This window comes from Panthera tigris, chromosome A2 (genome assembly GCF_018350195.1).
Source record: "Panthera tigris isolate Pti1 chromosome A2, P.tigris_Pti1_mat1.1, whole genome shotgun sequence".
Classification (NCBI taxonomy): Eukaryota; Metazoa; Chordata; class Mammalia; order Carnivora; family Felidae; genus Panthera; species Panthera tigris.
Window position 1 is genome coordinate 135106502 of NC_056661.1, and position 26653 is coordinate 135133154.

General features: G+C 37.5%; 1 protein-coding gene and 1 long non-coding RNA gene across 2 annotated transcripts; one reads left to right on the forward strand and one right to left on the reverse strand.

Annotated features, from left to right (window-relative positions):
* Window positions 1–2928: 2928 nt before the first annotated feature.
* ANKRD7 (ankyrin repeat domain 7) lies at window positions 2929–19540 on the reverse strand. Its single transcript, XM_015540674.2, has 7 exons — window positions 19157–19540; window positions 16471–16585; window positions 16144–16317; window positions 14341–14447; window positions 13525–13662; window positions 4675–4784; window positions 2929–3257 (listed from the first exon to the last, which is right to left on the reverse strand). Exons 1-7 carry the CDS (start codon window positions 19384–19386, stop codon window positions 3250–3252), a joined length of 882 nt encoding a protein of 293 aa, XP_015396160.2. The 5' UTR covers window positions 19387–19540; the 3' UTR covers window positions 2929–3249.
* A 95-nt stretch (window positions 19541–19635) lies between these two features.
* LOC122236457 lies at window positions 19636–26501 on the forward strand. The gene is made up of 2 exons (XR_006214529.1): window positions 19636–19714; window positions 26409–26501. It is a non-coding gene; the product is annotated as an uncharacterized LOC122236457 (long non-coding RNA).
* The last annotated feature ends 152 nt before the right edge of the window (window positions 26502–26653 follow it).

Consider the following 26653-nt stretch of genomic DNA (forward strand, 5'->3'; position numbering starts at 1 on the left):
GTTATGTTTATACTACACTGTAGTCTATTAAGTGTACAATAGCATGTGTCTAAAGATATAATGCACATACCTTAATTAAAAATACTTTCTTACTAAAAAATCCTAACCATTATCTGGGCGTTCAGCGAGTCATAATCTTTTTGCTGGTGGAGGGTCTTGCCTCAGTGCTGACGACTGCTGACTGACTAGGGTGGAGGTTGCTGAAGGCTGGGATGGCAATGGCACTTTCTTAAAATAATGCAGTGAAGTTTGCCACATCGATGGACTTTGCAAATGATTTCTCTGTAGCATGTGATACCGTTTCATAGCATTTTACCCACAGTAGAACTTCTTTTAAAATTAGAATCAATCCTTTCAAAACATGCTGCTGCTTTATCAACTAAGTTTACACCATGTTCTAAATCCTTTGTTGTCATTTCAGCAATCTTCATAGCATCTTCACCAGGGGTAAATTTCATCTCAAAGACTCACTTTCTTTGCTCATCCATAAGAAGCAACAACTCATCCATTAAAGCATTATCATGAGATTACAGCAATTCAGTCATATCTCCAGGCTCCACTTCTCATTCTAGTTCTCTTGCTGTTTCTATCATATCGGCAGTTACTTCCTTCACTAAAGTGTTGAACCCTTCCCTTCCAAGTCATCCATGAGGGTTGGAATCAACTTCTTCCAAACTTCTCTTAATGTTGGTATTTTGTCTTCTTCCTATGAATCACGAATGTTCTAATGGCATCGAAAATGATGAATCTTTTCTAGAAGGTTTTCAATTTACTTTGCTCAGACGCATGAGATGAATCACTACGTATGGCAGCTCTAGCCTCACAAAAGTGTACAAAAATGTATTTCTTAAATAATAAGACTTGGAAGTCAAAATTACTCCTTGATCCATGGGCTACAGAATGGATGCTATGGTAGCATGAAAACAGGCACTATTCTCCTTGCACATTTCCATGAGAACTCTTGGATGACTGGGTGCATTTTCAAAGAGCAGTCATATCTTGATGGAATCTTTTTGTCTGAGCAGTAGGTGTCAACAGTGGGCTTATAATTTTGAGTAAACCGTGTGGTAAAGAAATGTTCTGGCTTTGTTATTTCATGTATAGAGCACAGGAGGAGTAGACATAGTATATTTCTTAGGGGCCCTAAAATTTTTGGAATGGTAAGTGAGCAATGGCTTCCTCTTAAAGTCACCAGCATTAGCCCAGAACAAGAAAGTCAGCCTGGCTTTGAAGCTTTGAAGCCAGGCATTGACTTCTTCTCTCTAGCTATGAACATACTAGATGGCATCTTCTTCCAATACAAGGCTGTTCTTTCTACATTGAAAATCTGTTTTTTAGTATAGCCACCTTCATGAATCATCCTAATTATTATTAATTATTATTAGCTAGATCTTCAGGAGAACTTGCTGGAGCTTCTACATCAGCACTTGCTGCTTCACCTTGCACTTTTATGTTATGCAAATGGCTTCTTGCTCTAAACCTCATGGCGACCTCTGCTGGCTTCAAACTTACCTTCCGCAGCTTCCTCACCTTTCTCAGCCTTCATAGAATCGAAGAGAGATAGGGCCTTGCTCTGGATTAGGCTTTGACTTAAAGGAACGTTGTGTCTGGTGATGTCTCCAGACCGCCAAAATTTTCCCCACATCAGCAGTAAGGCTGTTTTGTTTTCTTAATTCATATTAAGTTAACTTGATTAACACTTTCAATTTCCTTCAAGGACTTTTCCTTTGCATTCACAACTTGGTTAACTATTTGGCACAAGAGGCCTAGCTTTTGGCCTATTTCAGCTTTCACCATCCCTTCCTCACTAAGTATAATCATTTCTGCCTCTGATTTAAAGTGACTGACTTGAGACTCTTCCTTTCACTTGAACACTTAAGAGTCCATTATACAGTTATTAATTGTTCTAATGCCAATGCTGTTGTGTCTCTGAGAATAAGGAGGCCTGAGGAGAGGGAGAGAGAAGGGGAACAGGAGGTTTGGTGGAGTGGTCAAAATACATGTTTATCGATTAAGTTTGCTGTCTGATGTGGGTGTGGCTTGTGGCACAAGCCAGTTATAATAGTAACATCAAAAATTACTGATCGCATCACCATAACAAATACAATAATAATGAAAAAGTTTGAAATATGAAAATTACCAAAATGTGACACAGAAACATGAAGTAGGCAAACTGCAGGAAAAATGGTGCTGACAGACTTGTTTGATTCAGGGTTACCACAAACCTTCTAGTTGCAAAAAAATATTTCCAAAGTGCAATGAAGCAAAGTGCAATAAAATGAGGTATGCCTGTATTTGGCAACTGAGTATTTCCTATCACCAGACATTTTACAAGTGGTGAGGATTTACTATGAACCAAAAGTTCAAGGTCTCACAGATCTTGCAATCCAAAAGGCAAGGGGGAGAGGAATAGATACTAAAACATTGTAAGTGACAGAATGGCCAGGCAGCCAGAGAAGACTTCATTGATGTCCCATATGAGGTGAGGAAGCGTCCCAGCAGACAACTCAAGGAAGGGTCTTCCAGGGAAGAACCCTGAAGCTACACTGTGATGGATGTGTTGGAGGTAGGACATGGAACACAGTGAAAACTATGTAGTAGGTATTGTTTTTAAAAAGAAAAATGTAAAACTGTAAATTCCCTTTGAGGAAAAAAAAAAGTCAAGCAGATTTTAAAAGACTACAAAACATGCCAAAAATGAACAGATATTTTGTTTGGGTGATGACACTATGGGTGATTCATTTTCTTATTTTCTTTTCTGTAATACCCAAATTTTCATGATATGTATTATTGCAGTGTTTCTCAAAAATTAAAAAAAAAGGTTTTGTTAGTGAAAGTACTTGTAAATAGGAGAGAATTTCCATTTACACAGGATTATTTATCATTTCTTCCTCTATAGCTGCAACTTCCTCTATTTTTATACATCAGTTATTTCTTTGTTTTTGCTTTATTTAAATGCTCTACTGCATACCTAACACAATATATTGCAAAGCTTCCTCTTATGAATATCCCATTCAAAACTATGACTAAAAAGATTTTTTTCTGCCTATAAGCTGAACACAAATTGTATCCTTTCAACTGACAGTTCATGATATAGATGTTTGTCTTTTGAAACTTCTTCACATCTTCTAAGGCGAAAACTGCTCTGTTTAACAAACTTTTCTTCAAATGCTGTGACAGTTCATTTAGTTGCTCTTTCAAAATGATTTTCTAATTCAAGGCAGCAGCAAAGGATTTGTAGAAATGAGGTTACATGTCTAGAAAACAAGTAATATTTGTAATGTCTTCATTTATGTTCAGATATTTTCATTCCCAAGTATATTTCTTAAAGTCTATGCCTCAGCTACAAAACAATTATAATTTATATACTATAATTATAATATTTCTTTATTTAATGGTCATTTTTTAAAATGCATAATTAAATGACCCCATTTGAATCTGACAGAAATACAAACTTTAAAGTTCACCATCTTTTGCAATGTCTTTTGGCAATTTTCTTGACCTAATATTTCCATTATGCTTCAAGACATAAAGATTAACATTTCACTAAAAACTGTAACATGTATTGCCGTTGATAAAAGGATGTGGGGGGAGGGGTGTTTTTAATTGTGTAGCCTCAGGAGATACTCAAAATATAAGAGTGGTATTTCTAAGTTTCTACTGCTTTATTTCCCTAAAGAAATGAAGTGTAAATCACAGAAATTCCTTACTTCTTACAGCTATGTGAACATTATAAAAAAGATAGAGAGAGGGTAGGAGAGGAGCACATTAGGATGAAGAACAAGGGTCCAAAGAAACAAAATTTCTTCAGTGTGTGACATTAAGTTATAAGGAAAATTCAGGGAAATTCTCTCACCTAGAGGCAGTAGGACCACGCACTGCTCCAAGTATCATAACTTAGATACTTTAGATTTGAGGCGATGAAGGAAGTGTTTGAATAGTTGTGACAGTAATGGGACCACCTATTGCCATCAGGTTCCCTCTCTGCCTTAAGTTTTCTTTTATTTTTCTTCTTTTTTATACTATAGGTGAAGGGAAGGGGAGGAGTGTGGCTATTGGTGAATACAGAGAATAACTAAAAATTTTTATGTCATCTGATTAAAAAAAGTCAAAGTATGACATATCGACCAATAAAACAAAAACCAATAACAAAAAAAACAAAAAAATCCCAAAACTATGTATATTTGTTGTTTTTTTAAAATAAGAACCAAAAATCATTTTCATAGATGCACGGTATTTTCAATTCTTCACAAATACTGTTACCTAATTTTAAGTTTTATGGAGATATTATATTAACAATTTTCAAATGTATTTACCTGATGCATTTTTAGAATAAAATTTAAAATTTACTAATAGCTTTATATTTATTTAAAAATTTGTTTTTTATAACTAGTCATCATTATTACAACTAGTCACATTTTGTTTTTTTAAAACTAGACTACGAATAAAAATTATCTTAATCATTCAGTTTCTCTTTACATTTTTAGCCAACACATCAGAATATTTTAATTACAAATTTTCTTAAGGACAGTTTTTAAAAATATTTAATATTTCAAAATAGGAGAACTTCTATTTCAAATTTAAATGTTATTTGATAAGGCTGTATCCCTTCCTAAAAAGCAAACAAATGAAAACCATTAAGGAAAACTACTTGTTCAGTTTGTATCTTCTTACCTTCCTTCAGTTCTTCTGTATCAAATGTAGTGCCCAAGATTGTATCTTTAGAGTTAGATACCTGTTTAACTTTCTTCCCCTTTCCATAATTGGCAATTAATTGATAATATCTATCAACAAAGAGAAAATATATATAAATTCCAGAATTCACAAATAGTCAATTAAATTCATAATATATAATCACCAAATCAAAACTTTAGACATTAGCTAATGCCTTCTTAAATATGCTACACATTCACTGCTGACCTGAAGCCTCCTTTTAAGCCAACTCCATTAACAGACACCATTTTTATTTCTCGTACTCCCATTCTCTGTTTCTTCTTTACTTCCTGCTCTCAAAATAAACCATAAGCAAGGTATAAAAAGTAGCTTTAGGTTATAGTTGGTGTATTAGTTTGCTAGGGCTGCTGTAACAAAATACCACAGACTTGGTGGTATTTACATTATTGTCTCATAGTTTTGGAAGCTGGAAGTCCAAGATCAAGGTTGGTTTCTACTGAGGGCTGTAAGGGGAAGATCTGTTCCAGACTTCTCTCCTTGGCTAACAGATGACTGTGCCCTTGCTAAAAGTTGCCCCTCTGACAGCAAGCACCATTCTTGTCTCTATGTCTTAATGTCCTTTTCTTATAAGAACTCTAGTCAAACTGGATTAGGACCCACCCTACAGCACAATAATTTTAATTTAACATTTCTTTAAAAGCCCTCTCTCCAAATACAATCATCCAGATTGTGAGATACTAGGGGTTAGTACATGATTTGTGGGGGGTGGGGGGGTGGGCAGTAGAGGTAGGACACAATTCAACTCATCAGACTTGGGCTTAACAGTAAATTGACAAAGTGAAGACAATTAATTCAGGGACTGACTGAAACATATCCAGTAGGTAATAAATCTTTTCTCCATGCCTGAAAAGAGCCGACCTAGTTATTCATTAATAGACATATGGTTTCACAATTTCAGTGAAATGAATGTGCCAATGTGAGTTAAAGCCAATTGTAAAATAAATAGCTAAATATAATTCTCTCATTTGACAGTCTCACTTAGTTTTTTTTTAAAAAAAAACTATATGAAAAGCATACTCTATGCTTCTACTTTTACTAAGCCATAGATGTGCACCAAGAAGAGAGCTAACTAGTGATACCAATAAGCAGAAGCCATGTGCTAAATACCGTAGATAGGCAACAACTATTTAAACAACAAAAGTCACAATTACAGAGAGCTTAGTTCCCACTGAAAAAGAGGAATAAAAGCAGAAAAGAGGACAGGGAGAATTCGATTGCAACTTAGAAGTTATTTGTAATTTTTATTGAATGCTCATAGTTCCCACATCCTAAAGGTAATTGCTTCATCATTAGGAAATTACCTCTCTTCCCTTTTACCTCTCTGAAAAAAAAGAAATGATGTAATGCTTAGAATTTTAAATAGTGAACATATTAAAATAAAATTGAGAGGATAATATTCCATGGTCAACATGCTTCTATTTATTCTGAAATTAATGATGGAGTAAACTACAAAAAGAATGTTCTGCAAAACCATTTGGGGGAGATGAATGAAGATGGTAAGATTTCCTTCCCATCGAACTAGACAATAAGAGCTTCGCAAGATTTACAGATGCAAAAAAGTTATTTTAGATATATAAGTATTGTTTTTAGACTAATGTATATTTTAAACATACATATATATATATCCTAATTGCATTTACCCAAACTTTTTAAATGATGAGGAAAATTCCCTATTTAAAAGTAACAGGAATTCTTTTTATAAAAAAGAAGAATCCTTTCATAGAATAGATATTCATCAGTAATTTTTCTCTTTATTTAAATTTTTCTACATATGGTTTGCTTGAACCAAGGTAAAACATGGTACACATGTCCAATATTGCAAAGAAAGTATTATATTCAATTATGGTTCATATATGTAATTTCATATATTTACTTTCTAAAGTTCAATTTAGACTTTAAAAATAAACATCTGAATAAATATTTATATATATAATATGTAATATACATATAAATATACATATAATATACATATAAATAATATAAATAATATATATGTATAATATACATATTTGTATATATGTATATAATATACATATATATACATATATATGTATATGTGTATAATATACATATTATATTATATATATTATATATATTTATATATATAATATATATAATATAATTACTTCTTTATATTTATATATTTATTATATATTTATATATATTTATATATATATTATATATTTATATATTATATATATATTATATATTTATATATATTATATATATATTAATTATATATTTATATATATTTTATATATATATATAAATTATATATATATTTACTTCTCTTTCTCCTTTTTCCACCACTCCTAAGATGCTCATATGGAATTAATGGTTAAAATGTATTACTAAAATGTGAATAAGTAGGTGGAAGAAAAATAAGAACACAGTAAACTAGAAAAAAATGTCTATGTAAAATTAAAATTTTACCTTAAAATGAAATTATAAGGAAAATATCCTGTATATTGTTTAATTTCATTAGCTATAAAGTAAATTTCTGTTCATTGCATCTTACTTCCTCATTGACTTTTTTTTTTTTTTTAATGTTATTTTAGAGAGAAGGAGAGAGAAAGTGTGTGATCTGGGGAGAGGGGCACACGGAGAGAGAGAGAATACATAGCAGGCTCCATGCTCAGCACGGAGCCAGACACAGGGCTTGAGCCCACAAGTCTGGGATAACGACCTGAGCTGAAATCAAGAGTCGGACGCTCAATTGACTGAGCAACCCAGGTGCCCCTCTCATTGACTATTAAAATTTAGAAATGCATATTCATACATGATAAGTTTTGTCTTTTATTTATTTATTTAATATGAAATTTATCGTCAAATTGGTTTCCATACAACACCCAGTGCTCATCCCAACAGGTGCCCTCCTCAATACCCATCACCCACCCACCCTTCCCTCCCACCCCCCATCAACCCTCAGTTTGTTCTCAGTTTTTAAGAGTCTGTTATGTTTTGGCTCCATCCCTTTCTAAACTTTTTTTTTTTCCTCCCCCTCCCCCATGGTCTTCTGTTAAGTTTCTCAGGATCCACATAAGAGTGAAAACATATAGTATTTGTCTTCCTCTTTAGGACTTATTTCACTTAGCATAACACTCTCCAGTTCCATCCATGTTGCTACAAAAGGCCAGATTTCATTCTTTCTCGTTCCCAAGTAGTATTCCATTGTGTATATAAACCACAATTTCTCTATCCATTCATCAGTTGATGGACATTTAGGCTCTTTCCATAATTTGGCTATTGTTGAGAGTGCTGCTATTAACATTGGGGTACAAGTGCCCCTATGCATCAGCACTCCTGTATCCCTTGGGGAAATTCCTAGCAGTGCTATTGCTGGGTCATAGGGTAGATCTTTTTTTAATTTTTTGAGGAACCTCCACACTGTTTTCCAGAGCAGCTGCACCAGTTTGCATTCCCACCAACAGTGCAAGAGGGTTCCTGTTTCTCCACATCCTCACCAGCATCTATAGTCTCCTGATTTGCTCATTTTAGCCACCCTGACTGGCGTGAGGTGGTATCTGAGTGTGGTTTTGATTTATATTTCCCTGATGAGGAGCGACATTGAGCATCTTCTCATGTGCCTGTTGGCCATCTGGATGTCTTCTATAGAGAAGTGTCTATCCATGTTTTCTGCCCATTTCTTCACTGGATTATTTGTTTTTCGAGTGTGGAGTTTGGTGAGTTCTTTATAGATTTTGGCTACTAGCCCTTTGTCAGATATGTCATTTGCAAATATCTTTTCCCATTCCGTTGGTTGCCTTTTAGTTTTGTTGATTGTTTCCTTTGCAGTGCAGAAGCTCTTTTTCTTCATGAGGTCCCAATAGTTCATTTTTGCATTTACTTCCCTTGCCTTTGGGGATGTGTCAAGTAAGAAATTGCGGCCCCTGAAGTCAGAGAGGTCTTTTCCTGCTTTCTCCTCTAGGGTTTTGATGGTTTCCTGTCTCACATTCAGGTCCTTTATCCACTTTGAGTTTGTTTTTATGAATGGTTTAAGAAAGTGGTCTAGGTTCATCCTTCTGCATGTTGCTGTCCAGTTCTCCCAGCACCATTTGTTAAAGAGACTGTCTTTTTTCCATTGGATATTCTTTCCTGCTTTGTCAAAGATTAATTGGCCATACGTTTGTGGGTCTAATTCTGGGGTTTCTATTCTATTCTATTGGACTATGTGTCTGTTTTTGTGCCAATACAATGCTGTCTTGATGATTACAGCTTTAGAGGCTAAAGCCTTTAAGGCTGATTACACCTAGTAGAGGCTAAAGTCTGGGATTGTGATGCCCCCTGCTTTGGTCTTCTTCTTCAAAATTACTTTGGCTATTTGGGATCTTTTGTGCTTCCATACAAATTTTAGGATTGCTTGTTCTAGTTTCGAGAAGAATGCTGGTGCATTTTGATTGGGATTGCATTGAATGTGTAGATAGCTTTGGGTAGTATTGACATTTTAACAATATTTATTCTTACAATCCATGAGCATGGAATGTTTTTCCATGTCTTTATATCTTCTTCAATTTCCTTCATCAGCTTTCTATAGTTTTCAGCATACAGATCTTTTACATCTTTGGTTAGATTTATTCCTAGGTATTTTATGCTTCTTGGTGCAATTGTGAATGGGATCAGTTTCTTTATTTGTCTTTCTGTTGCTTCCTTGTTAGTGTATAAGAATGCAACTGATTTCTGTACATTGATTTTGTATCCTACAACTTTGCTGAATTCATGTATCAGTTCTAGGAGACTTTTGGTGAAGTCTATCAGGTTTTCCATGTATAATATCCTGTCATCTGCAAAAAGTGAAGCCTTGACTTCATTTTTGCCAATTTTGATGCCTTTGATTTCCTTTTGTTGTCTGATTGCTGATGCTAGAACTTCCAACACTATGTTCAACAACAGTGGTGAGAGTGGACATCCCTGTCGTGTTCCTGATCTCAAGGGGAAAGCTCTCAGTTTTTCCCCATTGAGGATGATATTAGCTGTGGGCTTTTCATAAATGGCTTTTATGATGTTTAAGTATGTTCCTTCTATCCCGACTCTCTCGAGGGTTTTTATTAAGAAAGAGTGCTGAATTTTGTCAAATGCTTTTTCCACATCAATTGACAGGATCATATGGTTCTTTTCTTTTCTTTTATTAATGTGATGTATCACACTGATTGATTTGCAAATGTTGAACCAGTCCTGCAGCCCAGGAATGAATCCCACTTGATCATGGTGAATAATTCTTTTTATATGCTGTTGAATTCGACTTGCTAGTATCTTATTGAGAATTTTTGCATCCATATTCATCAGGGATATTGGCCTGTAGTTCTTTTTTTTTTGCTGGATCTCTGTCTGGTTTAGGATCAAATCCTAAATCAAGTAATGCTGGCTTCATAGAATGAATCTGGATTTTTCCTTCCCTTTCTATTTTTTGGAACAGCTTGAGAAGGATAAGTATTGTCTCTGCTTTAAATGTCTGGTAGAATTCCCCAGGGAAGCCATCTGGTCCTGGACTCTGATTGTTGGGAGATTCTTAATAACTGATTCAATGTCTTTGTTGGTTATGGGTCTGTTCAAGTTTTCTATTTCTTCCTGTTTGAATTTGGGAAATGTGTGGGTGCTTAAGAATTTGTCCATTTCTTCCAGGCTGTCCAGTTTGTTGATATATACTCTTTCAATGTATTCCCAGATAATTGCTTGTATTTCTGAGGGACTGGTTGTAATCATTCCATTTTTCATTCATGATTTTATCTATTTGGGTCATCTCCCTTTTCTTTTTGAGAAGCCTGGCTAGAGGCTTATCAATTTTATTTATGTTTTCAAAAAACCAACTCTTGGTTTCATTGATCTGCTCTACAGTGTTTTTAGATTCTATATTGTTTATTTCTGCTCTGATATCTATTATTTCTCTCCTTCTGCTGGGTTTTGGGTGTCTTTGCTGTTCTGCTTCTAGTTCCTTTAGGTGTGCTGTTAGATTTCGTATTTGGGATTTTCTTGTTCCTTGGGATAGGCCTGGATTGCAATGCATTTTCCTCTCAGTACTGCCTTCACTGCATCCCAAAGCATTTGGATTGTTGTATTTTCATTTTCATTTGTTTCCATATATTTTAATTTCTTCTCTAATTGCCTGGTTGACCCATTCATTCTTTAGTAGGGTGTTCTTTAACCTCCATGCTTTTGGAGGTTTTCCAGACTTTTTCCTGTGGTTGATTTCAAGTTTCATAGCATTGTGGTCTGAAAGTGTGCATGGTATGATCTCAATTCTTTTATACTTATGAAGGGCTGTTTTGTGACCAAGTATGTGATCTATCTTGGAGAATGTTCCATGTGCATTCGAGAAGAAAGTATATTCTGTTGCTTTGGGATGCAGAGTTCTAAATATATCTGTCAAGTCCATCTGATCCAATGTAGCATTCAGGGCCCTTGTTTCTGCATTGACCGTGGGTCTAGATGATCTATCCACTGTTGTAAGTGGGGTATTAAAGTTCCTTGCAATTATCACATTCTTATCAATATGGTTGCTTATGTTTGTGATTGTTTTATATATTTGGGGGCTCCCGTATTTGGTGCATAGACATTTATAATTGCTAGCTCTTCCTCATGGATAGACCCCTGTAATTATTATATAATGCCTTTCTTCATCTCTTGTTACAGCCTTTAATTTAAAGTCTAGTTTGTCTGATATAAGTATGGCTATTCCAGCTTTCTTTTGACTTCCAGTAGCATGATACGTAGTTCTCCATCCCCTCACTTTCAATCTGAAGGTGTCCTCAGGTCTAAAATGAGTCTCTAGTAGACAGCAAATTGATGGGTCTTGTTTTTTTTTACCCATTCTTATACCGTATGTCTTTTGGTTGGAGCATTTAGTCCATTTACATTCAGTGTTATTATAGAAAGATATGGGTTTAGAGTCATTGTGATGTCTGTAGGTTTCATGCTTGTAGTGATGTCTCTGGTACTTTGTGGTCCTTGCAACATTTCACTCACAGTATCCCCCTTAGGATCTCTTGTAGGGCTGGTTTAGTGGTGATGAATTCCTTCAGTTTTTGTTTGTTTGGGAAAACCTTTATGTCTCCTTCTATTCTGAATGACAGACTTGCTGGATAAAGAATTCTTGGCTGCATATTTTTTCTGTTCATTACATTGAAGATTTGCTGTCATTCCTTTCTGGCCTGCCAAGTTTCAGTAGATAGGTCTGCCACTAGTCTTATGGGTCTCCCTTTGTAAGTTAGAGCCTGTGTATCCCTAGCTTTCAGAATTTTCTCTTTATCCTTGTATTTTGCCATTTTCACTATGATATGTCATGCAGAAGATCGATTCAAGTTATGTCTAAAGGGAGTTCTCTGTGCCTCTTGGATTTCAATGCCTTTTTCCTTCCCCAGATCAGGGAAGTTCTCAGCTCTGGCTTGTTCAAGTACACCTTCAGCCCCTTTCTCTCTCTTCCTTTTCTGGAATTCCTATGATACGGATATTGTTGCATTTGATTGCATCACTTAGTTCTCTAATTCTCCCCTCATATTCCTGGATTTTTTCATCTCTCTTTTTCTCAGCTTCCTCTTTTTCTATAATTTTATCTTCTAATTTACCTCTTCCCTCCTCTGTCTCTTCAATCCGAACTGTGGTAGCCTCCATTTTATTTTGCACCTCATTTATAGCATTTTTTTTAGCTCCTCATGATTATTTCTTAGTCCCTTGATCTCTGTAGCAATAGATTCTCTGTTGTCCTCTAGACTTTTTTCAAGCCCAGCGATTAATTTTATGACTATTATTCTAAATTCTTATTCCGTTATATTGCTTAAATCATTTTTGATCAATTCATTCGGTTTCACTACACCCTGGAGTTTCTTTTAAGGAGAGTTCTGTTTTGTCATTTTGGTTAGTCCCTGGGGTGGTGCCAAACTTCAGGGCACTTCCCCTGTGCTATCTAGAGTAACTTGTGTTGGTGGGTGGGCCTCAGTCAGACCCGATTTCTTTTGAAATCCGCTCTCTGAGCAGAGCTGTTGACTTTTAACATTCCAGATGTTAAGTCCCACTGGCTGTCAGAACTCACAGAGTCCAGCCCCTCTGCTTTTGCAAGTCACACTCAGGGGCTCTGCCTTGCCAGGCGGGCTGCCTCTCGACTGCCCCAGCTCCCTCCTGCCAGTCCGGGTAGTGCACACTGCCTCTCCGCCCTTCCTACCCTCTTTCGTGGGCCTCTTGTCTATGCTTGGCTCCAGAGAGTCTGTTCTGGTAGTGTTCTGGCGGTTTTCTGGGTTATTTAGGCAGATGTGGGTGGAATCTAAGTGATCAGCAGGACAAGGTGAGCCCAGCATCCGCCTATGCCACCATCTTCCCCCATTATCTCAAAAGTTTTGTCTTTTAGATTAATGAGAATATATAGGTTAATGAGAATTCTGAAAACTTATCAAACTAAAGTTAGCTGACATAACAACAATATTCAAAGCTTGAATAAAATATTTATATTACTAATGCATAAAAACATTGAAAGAGGCTTGTGTAGATTAATCATCTTTTGCCCAACGCTTTTACATAGATGTTTTATTATTGGCTATGTCACTAGTTGCTGAAATCACTGTCCTGACAGACTTCAAATTCCCATACCACTGGGAGTGAAGCTGTACACTTGGCCCACTTATAGTTCTTATATTGACTGGATCCCACAACCAGGTGAAATCAAGGATCCCTGGGTCCCTGGGACCAGAGTTCCTAATATGGTTACCCCCACTACAGAGCCCATTCCAGCTTTTTACTTTGGGGGCTCATGGTTCTTATGATCAAATCCCATACAACTGTTAAAAGATATGCAGTACCACTTACACAGTAAAACCATTAAAGGAAGCATAGTCCTCAGCTGTGAATCCATAAATATCTTGGGAAGATAGGTTCACTTCTTGCTGAAGAAGAAGACTGACTAAATTTGTTGGTTCATCACTTAGAGCAATCATAAGGGCTGTTCTGGAGCAAGAGAGATACATAAATGTGTATTTATGGGTCTTAGACATGTCTTGTACATTTTTTAAACGTTAGTCTTCTAAATGTACTGTTCAAATGTAGAATCTCTATCAGGAAAAGAATCAGGGCAAGAATGTAAAAACTGGAGCAAATCTACTCGAAAAGGTTTATCAATCACAGATTATATCATGGAGTCTAAAGATAGAAGAGTCTCTAGGAAGCAGCTAGCTCAAAGGTTTTCAATCCCTGCTCCCTGGAACCCAAATCTCAAAAATCTCAAAATGCTAGGGAGGGGCATGTCTGGGGTTCTGGGGTTCTGGGTCCTCTGCCTCATTTAACTACAGCATCTAGAATTTAGAGATTGAGTTCTGTGTAAGATTCTAATTCTAATGTTATAAGTAATATAATAATAATAACAATAATAATAATAACAACAACAACCACTACCACCACCACCACCTACTAATCTGGCCCAACTGTTTGATTTTACAGAAAAAAACAGATCCTGGGTATCTAGGTAATTTGCCCAAAATAAATGGCCAGATCTTTTATCAATATCACAACATGCATAAACATATAGGCACAAATACACACACACACACACACACACACACACACACACACACACATCATCTTATTAAGTAGCTAGAGTTATATGCTCTTATTTAGAATGTATTATACCTTTGATTCTTATCTGAAGCATTCACATCTGCCCCTTTCTTCAGAAGATATTCTACCATTTCTGCATTATTTTCAGTAACGGCAAGTAAAAGTGGAGTATACCCATCCTGAAAATTTTATTTCAAAATGATTATTTAAACTATGGTACTAATATTTTATGCATTTTATTATATACATTTTAGATTTAGGTTTAATTTAAAATGTAAGTGTGTTACCACCTCACACCTGTCAGAATGGCTAAAATTAACAACTCAGAAAACAGATATTAGCGAGGATGTGGATAAAGAGGATTTCTTTTGCACTGCTGGTGGGAATGCAAACTGGTGCAGCTACTCTGAAAAACAGTATGCGGTTCCTCAAAAAATTAAAAATATAGTTATCATATGACCCAGCAACTGCACTACTAGGTATTCATCCAAAGGATACAAAAACGCTGATTCAAGGGGGCACATGCACCCCAATGTTTATGGCAGCACTATCAACAATGGCTGAATTATGCAAAGAGCCTAAATGTCCATTGACTGACAAATAGATAAAGAAGATATGGTGTGTATATACAATGGCATATTACTTGTGATCAAAAAGAATGAAATCTTGCCATCTGCAGCAACGTGGATGGAACTAGAATGTATTAGGCTAAGTGAAATAAGTCAGTCAAAGATAAATATCGTATGATTTCATTCATATGTGGAATTTAAGAAACACAACAGATGAATATAGGGGAAGGGAAGGAAAAATAATATAAAAACAGAGGGAGGCAAACCATAAGAGACTCTTAAATACAGAGAACAAACTGAGGGCTTGCTGGAGGGATACTGGGTGGGAGGATGGGCTAAATGGGTGATGGGCATTATGCAGAACCCTTGTTGGGATTAGCACTGGGTGTTATGTATAAGTGATGAATCACTAAATTCTACTCCTGAAACCATTATTACACTATATGTTAACTTAGATATAAATAAAATAAAAGACAAATAAAAATAAAAGATAAGTGTGTTAATAAGAAACCTCTGAATATATACTTTAATTTTGAAAAGGTTTTGATATATAACAAAATATGATTTCAGAGATCAAGAAAACAAACTGGAGTTGGGTCACTAAAAATTAAAATTGAAGTTTCTACTTTAGGCTTAATTCAAATTGTGGGCAAGAGAAGCCTGGAGTATTTAAGTGATAAGCACCTAGTATTTAATGTAAATATTACAAACCATCAATTCACATGTAATAATATTACGCTTGAGTTTCCACAGAATTTCATTTAAACTTCCAAGCCTGGGCATTTATTCTGGGCTGTCATGGAGACAAAATATCAGTGAATTTAAGTGTTAAGAAGCTTTTTTTTTTTTTTAAACAAACAAAAACAAACAAACAAAACCCCTCATCTCTATAGGAGAGTTGGATTACTTTTAGTATAGTAAGTGATTTTCTATGTCAACTCCATTTTCATTATCTATGAGTATATAAATAAGACAGGAAAAAAATGTAGGCTTATGATTTTTAACCAATATCCACTTCTAGGGAAATCAGATATTTCTCATTTGATATAAGCCTTTGAACAGTTATCATTGTTAACCATAATGCTGTTTTGGAGGTCAGCATTATAGTCTAACATGAAATGGACCAAGATTTTTTAAAAAAGAAAACCTTATCAGTATTTCATCATCTTATTCTCCTTCTCCTTTTCCCCAATTTCATTTTGGAAAATTCATGCTTCATATAACATGTGTTTCAACAGACATAAATCATCTGCAATAAATACCTTCTTCCATTGCTTTCTAAAATATGTTATTTTTAATACACTACCTTATTTTGATATTCAAGATTAGCTTTGTGTTCAAGCAATTTTTCAACTAATGAGACACTGTGGCCACAGACGGCATAATGGAGAGCAGTATTGCCATCGAAATCTACCAGATTTGGGTATGCACCATGCTCCAGAAGAATAGTAGCACAGTCCTCCTTTGCACACTGTACTGCCTGTCGATACAACAAGAATAAATGAGTAACCAACTTACTATCCAGGATATATTAAACTAACGTGTGGTACTATATTTTAAAAGATGAAATCCAACCCAAGTTAAGTAGAAGAACTCAAATGCATTTCAATTGAAAAGGAAAAAATTAACACACCTTAGTCAATGGAGATCTTTTTTCACCATCGCAGACATTTATTTCGCACTGTTTCTCAATTAAGAGAGATACAATATTTGAATATCCATTAGCACAGGCCAGGTGCAAAGGGGTTCTATATCAATATGACAGAACACAAAATTAAGGTAAGTCTAAGATAAGTCTTAGTTTGAGAAGTTACGATACACAAGAACATGCCAGATCAAATACTTTTAAGGTATTTGCTTCAGGTACTTATTGATCTTTATAGAAAATTTATATTAATTGCTTTTTACTGAACTAATAAGGCTGTGCAAATGCCTTGAAGATCAAATATTTAACTGGTTTCACTTCAAGGAAAATTTAACTATAATGTGTCAAAAAATACCTATGTATGTATGTATGCATACCTTCATCATAAAAATGTCTTAGTAATCATTTACTATGGCTAGGCAGGGTTCTGGATGATGAGGATCCAGCAGCAAACAAAACAGACAAAAACACCTGCTCTTATGGATCATAAATGTTAGTGGAAAAGGTAAATAAAAAGCTGGAAATAGAAAAGCATGCCAGACAGTATTAAGTGCTAAAGAGAAAAATCAGGCAGGGAAGAAGGACAGGAAATGTCAGCAAGGAGAGAACTTATAATTATAGATAGAGTTGCCCAGGAAGCCCTCATTGATAAGGTGATTATTAAATAGACACTGTAAGGAAGTGAGAGAGGAAGCCATGTGGGTATCTGGTGGGAAAACACTCGAGGCAAAGGGAACAGCAAGTCCAAAGGTCCTAACATTTCTGGCATTTCTGAGGAACACTGAGGAGGCCAGGGAAGCTGGATATGAAGGAAAGGGAGAGTCATAGGATGTAAGATGAGAGAGAGAATAGGGTGAGAGTGCATATCATGTAAGGCTGAATGAGCCATTGGAAGGACTTTGGCCTTTATCCTTAATGAGATGGAAAGCCAGGGGAAGTTGTTAAGGCAAGGAATGATTCATTTTACATACATTTTATAGGATCATTCTGACTACTGTGTTGGGAATAAATTGAAAGGGTTAAAAGACAAAAAACAAATTCCTGCCATTGCAGCAATTTTGGTTAAGATACGATGGAGGTTTTGCCTAGAACGGTAACTGTGAAGGTGGCAAGAAATAGTTGGATTTTAGATACAACTTGAAGGTGGAGCCAAGAAAATCACATGGGTGGTATGAAAGAATGAGAAGAGTCAAGAATGACTCCAGGAGGCAAGAATGTTTCTGACCAAACAACTGAAAGAAAGGATTTGGGATTTCTAGAAAGAGAAATGAAGATCTCAGGAGGGAAAATGGAAGTGCTGTTTGGGGATGCTTGAGATTTGTAAAGAGTGAGTGGTGGAGCCAGTGGCTCTCACAAATCAATTACTAAATTTTCAGGAACTATTCAAGCTAAATGACATCACACTGGTAGCCTGAAATCAGGGCTTCTCCTCCCTTAGCTCCACTCCCACCCTCACCTCAGAGCTTGCTATTAAACATTTACCAGTACACCACAGGCTATTAGATATCCACACTGAAGTATAGGTATTTGTATATGAGTCCAGAGTTCAGGGAAGAGGTCTGGCTCGAGATAAAAAGTTGGAAGGCATTGGAATATGGACATTTAAAGATAATCTCTCTCTTCACCAGGCAAGTGAAGATTAAGAGACAGAGTCGTTTCAAGTTCTGAGCCCTCAAATATTTACCAGGCAGGGAGAGGAAAAGAAATCAGCAAAGGAGTCTGAAAAGCAGTGTCCACAGAGGTAGGAGAAATGCCAGGTGAACCAAGTGTCCTAAAAGACAAGTCAATATTTCGAATACAACTTATAGGGCATGGAAGATACTTGGCTGAGATATGAGCCAGGTAAGACTGAGAATTGACCACTGAATGAAGTCATTTTGAGGCTATCTATGACCTTGTAAAGTAATTGAATGGGGTGGTGTAGGATAAAAGTTGGATAAATTTAGATAACTCTGTTTTTGTCAAAGGGCATAATACTATCAGCAAACTGACATAAATCTTAATAACCATAGTTTCCAGTTACCCAGTTATGGTGAAAAATAATGCTCTTCATACCCTATAAGTTGAAAATGCCCCCAAAGATTTTAAGGTAGGCACAGATAGTACATATTTTGTTATTAATGTCAAACACATAACTTCTATGTTTCTTAATATATAAAATTAATTTTGTTTTTGCAGTAAGTGGTTGTTGATGGACTTTTTCAAGAGACTCTGCAATTGAAAAAAATCATCAGAGATCCACATTAAAGTCAATTGTTTTGCTGTCTCAAAATATTAAAATCTTAACAACCACTATTCTGAGAGGTCTCTCTACTCTTTTCCTATTAGTATATTAGTAATATGGTAAATCTTGGATGGCTTAGGACAATATATATGTATCAAGTTAAAAACAGTAGTTCGGGTAAAGGGTGAAATGCCAGATGTAGATTAATGCAGCGGGGGAAGTGGTGGCAATCAGGGAAGGCACAGATGCCCTCAAATATCCAGGTAAGCATTAAACAAAATAACAAGCTGGATTTGGGCACGTGACCCTCTGTCAGTGGTTACCTGACCTCTCCACTGTGGAAAACCTGTAGCGACAACCCATGAAGGAGCCCAGACAAGTCCTGCTCCTGATTACAGGAACCAGTGGACCCAACTTCCCTTCCACACTGCCCTTCATCCGTCTGGTCACCTGTACTGTCTGTCCCGTACATTCACATCACGTTTCTTGAGCTGAAGGTACTCCTTCACCTTCTCCAAATCCCCGACCCAGGCAGCTTTGTGAAGTTTCTTTAAATCTTTATCTCGAAGGTTGTAGCCTGGCTGGGCGGGGTGGTGGGTACTGGCCTGGGCCACAGGCAGGTGCGAGGAGGGGCCTTGAGGCTCATCCTTCCTTCTCCAGAAGGTGAGAAGCTTCTTCATGGTGGCAAAGGAGACAGTCCTTCAGCTGGACCAGGATGTCCCGGTCACTCCTAACCCCCCGACCTGCCCCAGGGGCCTGGACCCCCTGGCTTGAGGGTGCGCCCGGGCAGGTCCTCACCCCACTCCAGGAGTCCAAGCTAGCCAGAGACAGGAAGTGAACCAGTGACAGGAAGCGGGCAAAGACAAAGGGGTTGGGCCACTTGCCTGGGGCAACGCAGGCGCCTCAGTTGCCTGGCAACGCCGGGGACCTTGAGCGACAACCAGGATTCAGTGTTGTAGACGCCCAAACCCAGACTCTCACTTAAGATCTTTGACTGACTGCTACACCGTGAGTCTTACTAGTAGATCAAAAGCCTTTTGGTAGAAACCTACCAACTTTCTTAGAAATAACCCCTTCTCGTTCGAGTATAAACCTAATGACTTAAACTCTTGAAAGCTGAGATTTACCCTCCTTGTGGTGGGGATGGATCTTCTCCAGGGACCTTGCCCTCCAGCCTATCCCCCACCCTCATCCATATGGTTCACAGGATCTAACACATAGTTAACAGTGACTGAGATCCTTCTATAATCTCAATATCAAACTTACTTTTCAATGTTACCTCTCATATTCCAGCTTACCTTTTCACGTCACAAAATTTCAAAAATCCTTCCAACTCACTGCACCTACAGTGCACTAATTCTGCAACCTTCACTGACCTTGACCACTGCACTTTGTGTCCACATTTCCCTACTTAACGAGATTAAATTCCATGGTTAATCATTATCATCACTCCAATGCTTATACCTTCATGCTAGCCCTAAATCTTTTTCTTACTTGCTGCCTAAACCACAGTCCTGGGTAAATCTAAAACTCCCAACTAAACTTATCTTTCTTGAGTCACTGAATGTGACTGAAGGAAAAAACAAAGCCACATTATCTTGTCTCATCTTTAGTTCATGAAGATTCACCTTAAGAAGATTGCCCTACGTTCCAGCAATCCTCAAATATTTCCGATTCATTTACACTCACACCTTCCTTAACCATTTCATTATCTTCTCTCCAAAGTCATTCTTGGCTGATGACCTGGTATCCTGATCCATTTAGACAAAAGAATTAATCACAAAAGAAATTTCTACACTCCCAGGACATCTACCCACCTACTTACCAAAAAATATTTTACCTTCTCTTCTGTTCATATTGATGATATGTCCATGTTTCTAGCAAAGGCTAGCACTTATCCTGTGAACTGGAACCCATCCTCTGTAGCCTGCCCAGGGACATTGCTTCAGCAACCTCTTGCTTTCTCATGTGTCTATAAAGTTTGTCTCTCTGTTAACTAACTCTTATTAGCATAAATACATACTAATATTTGTCCAAACTAAAAACAAACAAAACTGACCACACCTTCCTCCACAACATTCATTGCCTCATTTCTCTCCTTTACAGCAAAACTCCTTAGAGTTGTCTATAATCTTATAATCTCTCTATATCATTTTTCTTCTTCTGTTCCCATAGCAATTCCTATCATTACCTATTTTTTATTGAGTTATAACTGACATAAAACAGTATATCAGTATCAGGTATACAACATAATGAATTGATATTATGATAGGAAAAGATAGGATAAAATAGGCAGAGAGGAAAAGGATTAGGACCTGAGATCCCTGGGTGGAGAGACATATTTTGGTACAAAGTTGGGAGTGTCTGACCACAGCATACCCTGCCCCACTCAGGTGTAAGGCTCCTCTTGAGAAAGTAACACACCACCTACTTCCCCTCAGGTTCCCCTCAGGGATCTGACAAAAGACCTGACTAAAAATAAGTAGTAGACCATAAGACCTATAACCCACAAGGAATGATATGGCCATAGACCATCCCTCATACAAAGGAAACGAGCCAATCAGGAAAGGACCACCCAGCACCTAGAGCTATCAAGCCAGTGAGGATAGGACCTGAGAAGGAATTAGGGGGAAGGGAAAAGGGGGGGGGGTGTTGACCTGAACCTTATAAAACAAGGACCCTTGCCTACAATCGATGGGCATTCACTTTCTAATATCCCCCTCTCTGTAAAGAGAGTTTTTTTTTTTTAATTTTTAATATTTATTTATTTTTGAGACAGAGAAAGAGCATAAACAGGGGAGGGGCAGAGAGGGAGACAGAGAATTTGAAACGGGCTCCAGGCTCTGAGCTGTCAGCACAGAGCCCGACGTGGGGCTTGAACTCACGGATCGTGAGATCATGACCTGAGCCGAAGTCAGACACTTAACTGACTGAGCCACCCAGGCACCCCTCTGTAAAGAGAGTTTTAATACTATTCTTCCTTTCCAATCTTAAACTCTAATAAACTTTTGCCTGCTGCTCATTTTGGGTCCACCTCTTCATTCTTCAAAGTAGCGAGACAATGAATCCTGAGTATTAAGGTAAAACAATCCTGCAACAATATTTGTATATACTGCAAAATGATCAACACAGTAACTCTACTTATCATCTGTCATCAAAGTTACAACAAATTTTTTTCTTGTGATTAAGAACTTTTAGGGGCGCCTGGGTGGTGCAGTCGGTTAAGCGTCCGACTTCAGCCAGGTCACGATCTCACGGTCCGTGAGTTCGAGCCCCGCGTCAGGCTCTGGGCTGATGGCTCAGAGCCTGGAGCCTGTTTCCGATTCTGTGTCTCCCTCTCTCTCTGTCCCTCCCCCGTTCATGCTCTGTCTCTCTCTGTCCCAAAAATAAATAAACGTTGAAAAAAAAAAAATTAAAAAAAAAAAAAAAAGAACTTTTAAGATTCACTCTCTTAGCAACCTTTCTTTTGTTCCCATCCCTCTCAACCAACACTGCTTTAAGTATGATTGATCATGATCTCTAGCATGTGAAATCCCATTGTCATCACTCAGTTTTTATATTAATCCAGTAGCATTTGACACAGGTTTCAAGGACCATTACTTGCTCCCTGAAACACTGTCTTCACTTGGCTTCTAAGATATCACACTTCCCTAGTTTGATTTCTTCCTTTATAAAAATTCCTTCTCGGTTTGCTGATTCCTCTTTATCTCCAGTATTGGAGAACCCCAGGGTCAGTCCATCAATAGCTTCATTTTGTGCCCCCCCCTAAATCCTTGGAGTCAGTCATCTTTGAATCTTATCTTTTATACCTACATTTAAATTGCCAGCAAATCCTGTTAACTCTAACTACAAAATATATCCAGAATTCATTTGATTTCTTCCCCTATCCATATTCCCTTCTGGGTGATCTCTCTCATTCAGTCCCATGGCTTTAGGTTATCTATACATTATCAACTCCAAAAGTGAGAGTTCAAATCTGGTCCCCTGTCCTGAATTCTGGACTAGTATATCTATTGCCTATAGATTCTTCTTCCTCAACATGTCGTGTTGCTGCGTCAGAGCGCTGGGCATGCACAAGAAAAGGAGTACCTGTTTGTCCTTCAGAAGGGCCTAGATCTCTTTCAGCGAGGCCTTCAATCTGGCAGATCAACCTTCATGAACTCATTCTGAATGTGAAGGGGTTGAAGCTGGCCAGCTGGGTCTTGGCCTTGCTTTGCTGGCTGTTGCCCATTCCATGCTGAGTGGACTTGCTGTCCCCTTTCCCCTTCCAGTGTGATTCTGTGGTGGGCAAGTGGACTTTTCACTCCTCACTACTCTGTCATGTCTCCACCCAGATGCCCTGTTTCTGTCACATGGTGGCCTGGGGCCCCACAGTCATTGTCCATGGCGCCATTATACTCTACATCTCTGGAATCTGTCTTCTATGCTGTAGCCATGGTCTCTGGGCCCACAAGCTGTCCACTGCAATCAGCTTCTCCCCTTATCCAGGAAGATAGCACAACAGTCTGTTTCCCACTCTAGGTGAGTGCCATGGGGCTGGATGTCACCCTACTTCCAGTAACAACTCCTATTGTCAGGGTGGACCACGAATCCTACTGACTTCCTACATGAATGTTACACTTCACATCTCTACCTGACATTCCACTCTGTCACTCTCTTACTTAAAAACAGGTAACTCCATTCTTTAAAAGTCAGGTCAAAAGTTGCTCAGGTCAAAAGTCTTAGCATCATCTTTGACTTCCCCCTTTCTCAATGGCCACATCAGCTAGCTCATAAGTTAGCAAAATCTAAATGTATTGCCTCCAAAATACATGCAGAACTTTACCACTGCTGTCCATGTAGCATAGGCCAACATCATTTCTCTCATTTGTAGTTTTACTTTAGTACTTTATAGGAAAATCCTGACTGGTCTTCATGCTTCTGCTCTTGTATGCCACCCTGCCCCAGTCTATTCTGAACCCAGCAGCCTGAATGATCCAGTTAAAGGGCCTTCAGATGGTATCATTTGTCTGATAAAAATACTTCAATGATTTCCTAACTCCCTCGCAGTAAAAGCTGAATTTCTTATAATGACCTGGGCCTGTGCAATTTGTGACCTCCTCCTTCACACTCCACCCTTTACTTCTCTACCTCAGGTCCTTCTTCTTACTCAAGCTCACATAGCTCCAGCCACCATGGTTTCTCAGTGGCTCCCTGACGCACTAAGCATGTTCCTGTCTCATAGCCTCTGACCTTGTTGCTTTCCTTTCCTGAAGTGCTGTTCCTGCCACCGTAAAGTAAGCTTTGAGAGGGCAGCCACTTTTGAATGCTTTGTTCCAGGCTAATTCTCAACTTCCATAACAAGATTTGCCACACTAAATGCTCAATAAATGTCTGTCAAATGAATGGATAAACAATTGAATAATGACCTCTGCTTCTATCTACCTTTTAAATTCTTGAATGCAACTTTGGACACAGAACTTCTCCTTAATTCCATGGATCAGAGGTAAAAAGCAGGATGTACTGTTTAAACAAGAACTTGAGGGTGGCAGATGGGAGTGTGAACACAGAACTTAATGTGAAACTGGTCCACCAGAAGTAACTGCCAAAATCACAGACCCCAGTCCATCTCCACAGGAGCCTTCAGTAAGCAGCTTCCCGGCCACGAAGAATGCCAATCCCTAATCTATCCTCAGTGTGCTCCTAAAATCAGAAATCTTCAAAGAATAGTACATAGCACTCAAAGCATACAAAAAAAAAAAAATCCACTGGGTGGATATCAGAACCTTTTTATACCAATTATTATGTGTTGCTTTGAAAATGATTGTATATGTCTGTATGTTCTGTAATAGACAAGATACATTATACTGTATTATACAGTATACTGATACATGTTCTGTAATAGACAACATACATTATACTGTATTATACAGTATACTGATATATGCACATAATATATACATAATAACTGATTCTTGTCATGTACTGCTCCAAGTGTTTTGCATAGCTTATCATGTAATCTTCACATAGTCTTGTTGAGCTAAATACTATTTGTATCAACATTTGATAGTGAGGATACTGAGGTGCAGCAAAGTTTAATGACTTGCTCAAGGTTACTGTACTGGCAAGCTGAGAGTTGGTATATAAACTCATATGACATAGATTTGAACCCACCCAATCTGACTCCAGAACTTGCCTCGTTAGCCAATATTCCATACTGTCTCTTTCATGAATAGATGAAAACATACCATCTCTGTAAACCCTATTTTTAATGGCTCAGAGGAAAGATTTATTTATTCATTTGAATACATTTGTTGAACTCCTTTCTAGTGCTACATGATGTGGAAGATGTAAGGTGGAGAACAAAACCTGATAATTCTTTACATCAAGTCAATGCACACTAATTCCCACAATGGTTTAGATCAGTGGTTCTCAACCAGGGCAATTTTATCCCCCAGGGAATATTTGGCCATGTTTGGAGATATTTTTGGGTGTGGAGACTGAAGAAGAATACTGCTAAATATTCCACAATGCACAGGGCAACCCTCTACAGGTACTTACCTGGCCCCAAATGTCAATAGTTCCCAGGCTTAGAAACTCTGATCTAGGCTCTATATTATTTCAGAGGAGCAAAGATGAAAAAGATATCTTACATTCTCTGCCTTCAATGAGCTCACTAATGTTTAGTTAACCTCGACCCTTCTAGCCCCCACCACTAAAGAAATTCTTTCTCAGCTATATAAGTTAGTGAGGGTCGCATGATGTGTACTCTACCTTTAATATTAGCCTAGAGGGAGGGAGTGACAAAGTAGGTTATGGACGGTCGGGGTGATTTCAAATAAAAAAGAACTTTTGGGCTGGGCTTGAAGAATAAGTAGATTTTCTAGGCTTTCTAATCAAAACTTACCTATAATCATAAAAGTTAATTCATAATAGAGGCACAGGGGTGACTGGGTGGCTCACTTAGTTAAGCGTTCAACTTCAGCTCAGGTCATGATCTCATGGCTTGTGGATTTGAGCTCTGCATCAGGCTCTGTGCTGACAGCTGGAGCCTGCTTTAGATTCTGTGTCTCTCTCCTTCTGCCCCTCCTTGCTCACACTCTGTCCCTCTCTCCATCTCTCTCTCAAAAATAAACACTAATAAAATTAAAAAAAAAATCCACAATAGAGGCACAAGCAAAACACACAAGAATCAGGATCATCTAATATTATTTGTGGAACCTCGACCAAGGTTAGCCTGGGATCTGAATCAGGTCCTGAAGGTTGAGTGGAATTTTGATGTGGGACATCTAATAAAAAACTAGACAGAATAGATAATTTTGTATATTTTATAACTGAATTCATGTTGACTGCCCATTTCAGGAAAATGCATACTCTGAAACAGTATTTTGTAGTGCAAGTTTAGTGCAATGGTACTTGATTTAATTGTGACTCGTTGTTGTGAGTTCTCCTAAGTATTTAAAATCTTAGAATGTTGCCAAATTGTGAATTACTTTTTATTGTGTCTGGTAATATCTAAGATAGAGCACATTTATTCTTCCTTTAAGAAGTTTAACAACAAAAAGACAACTATTTAACACCTATCCAACATAAGGTGAATATTTAAATCTCGACTAGACAGCCATATAAATAGACTATTTTTCTCACTCGTGTGGACAGCTTAGAGGAATACCCTTTTCTATAACTGAAGTCCTTAACCTCCATCTCTCCCTTCTTATCCCAGCCAAACTAGTACGATGGCATAAGGTGGTGCAGATCTAGGCTGCCTCCTTGGAAGAAACAAGTGGGAACGGCCAAACCACGTACTTTGACACAGGTCTGTGACAAAGGAAAAAAGGGCACATTTTTCTAACTTTCAAAGGTACTTTTTTTTTTTAAATGTTTATTTATTTTTGAGAGAGATAAGAGTGCGAGAGGGAGGAGAGACAGAGAGAGAGGGAGACACAGAATCTGAAGCAGGCTCCAGGC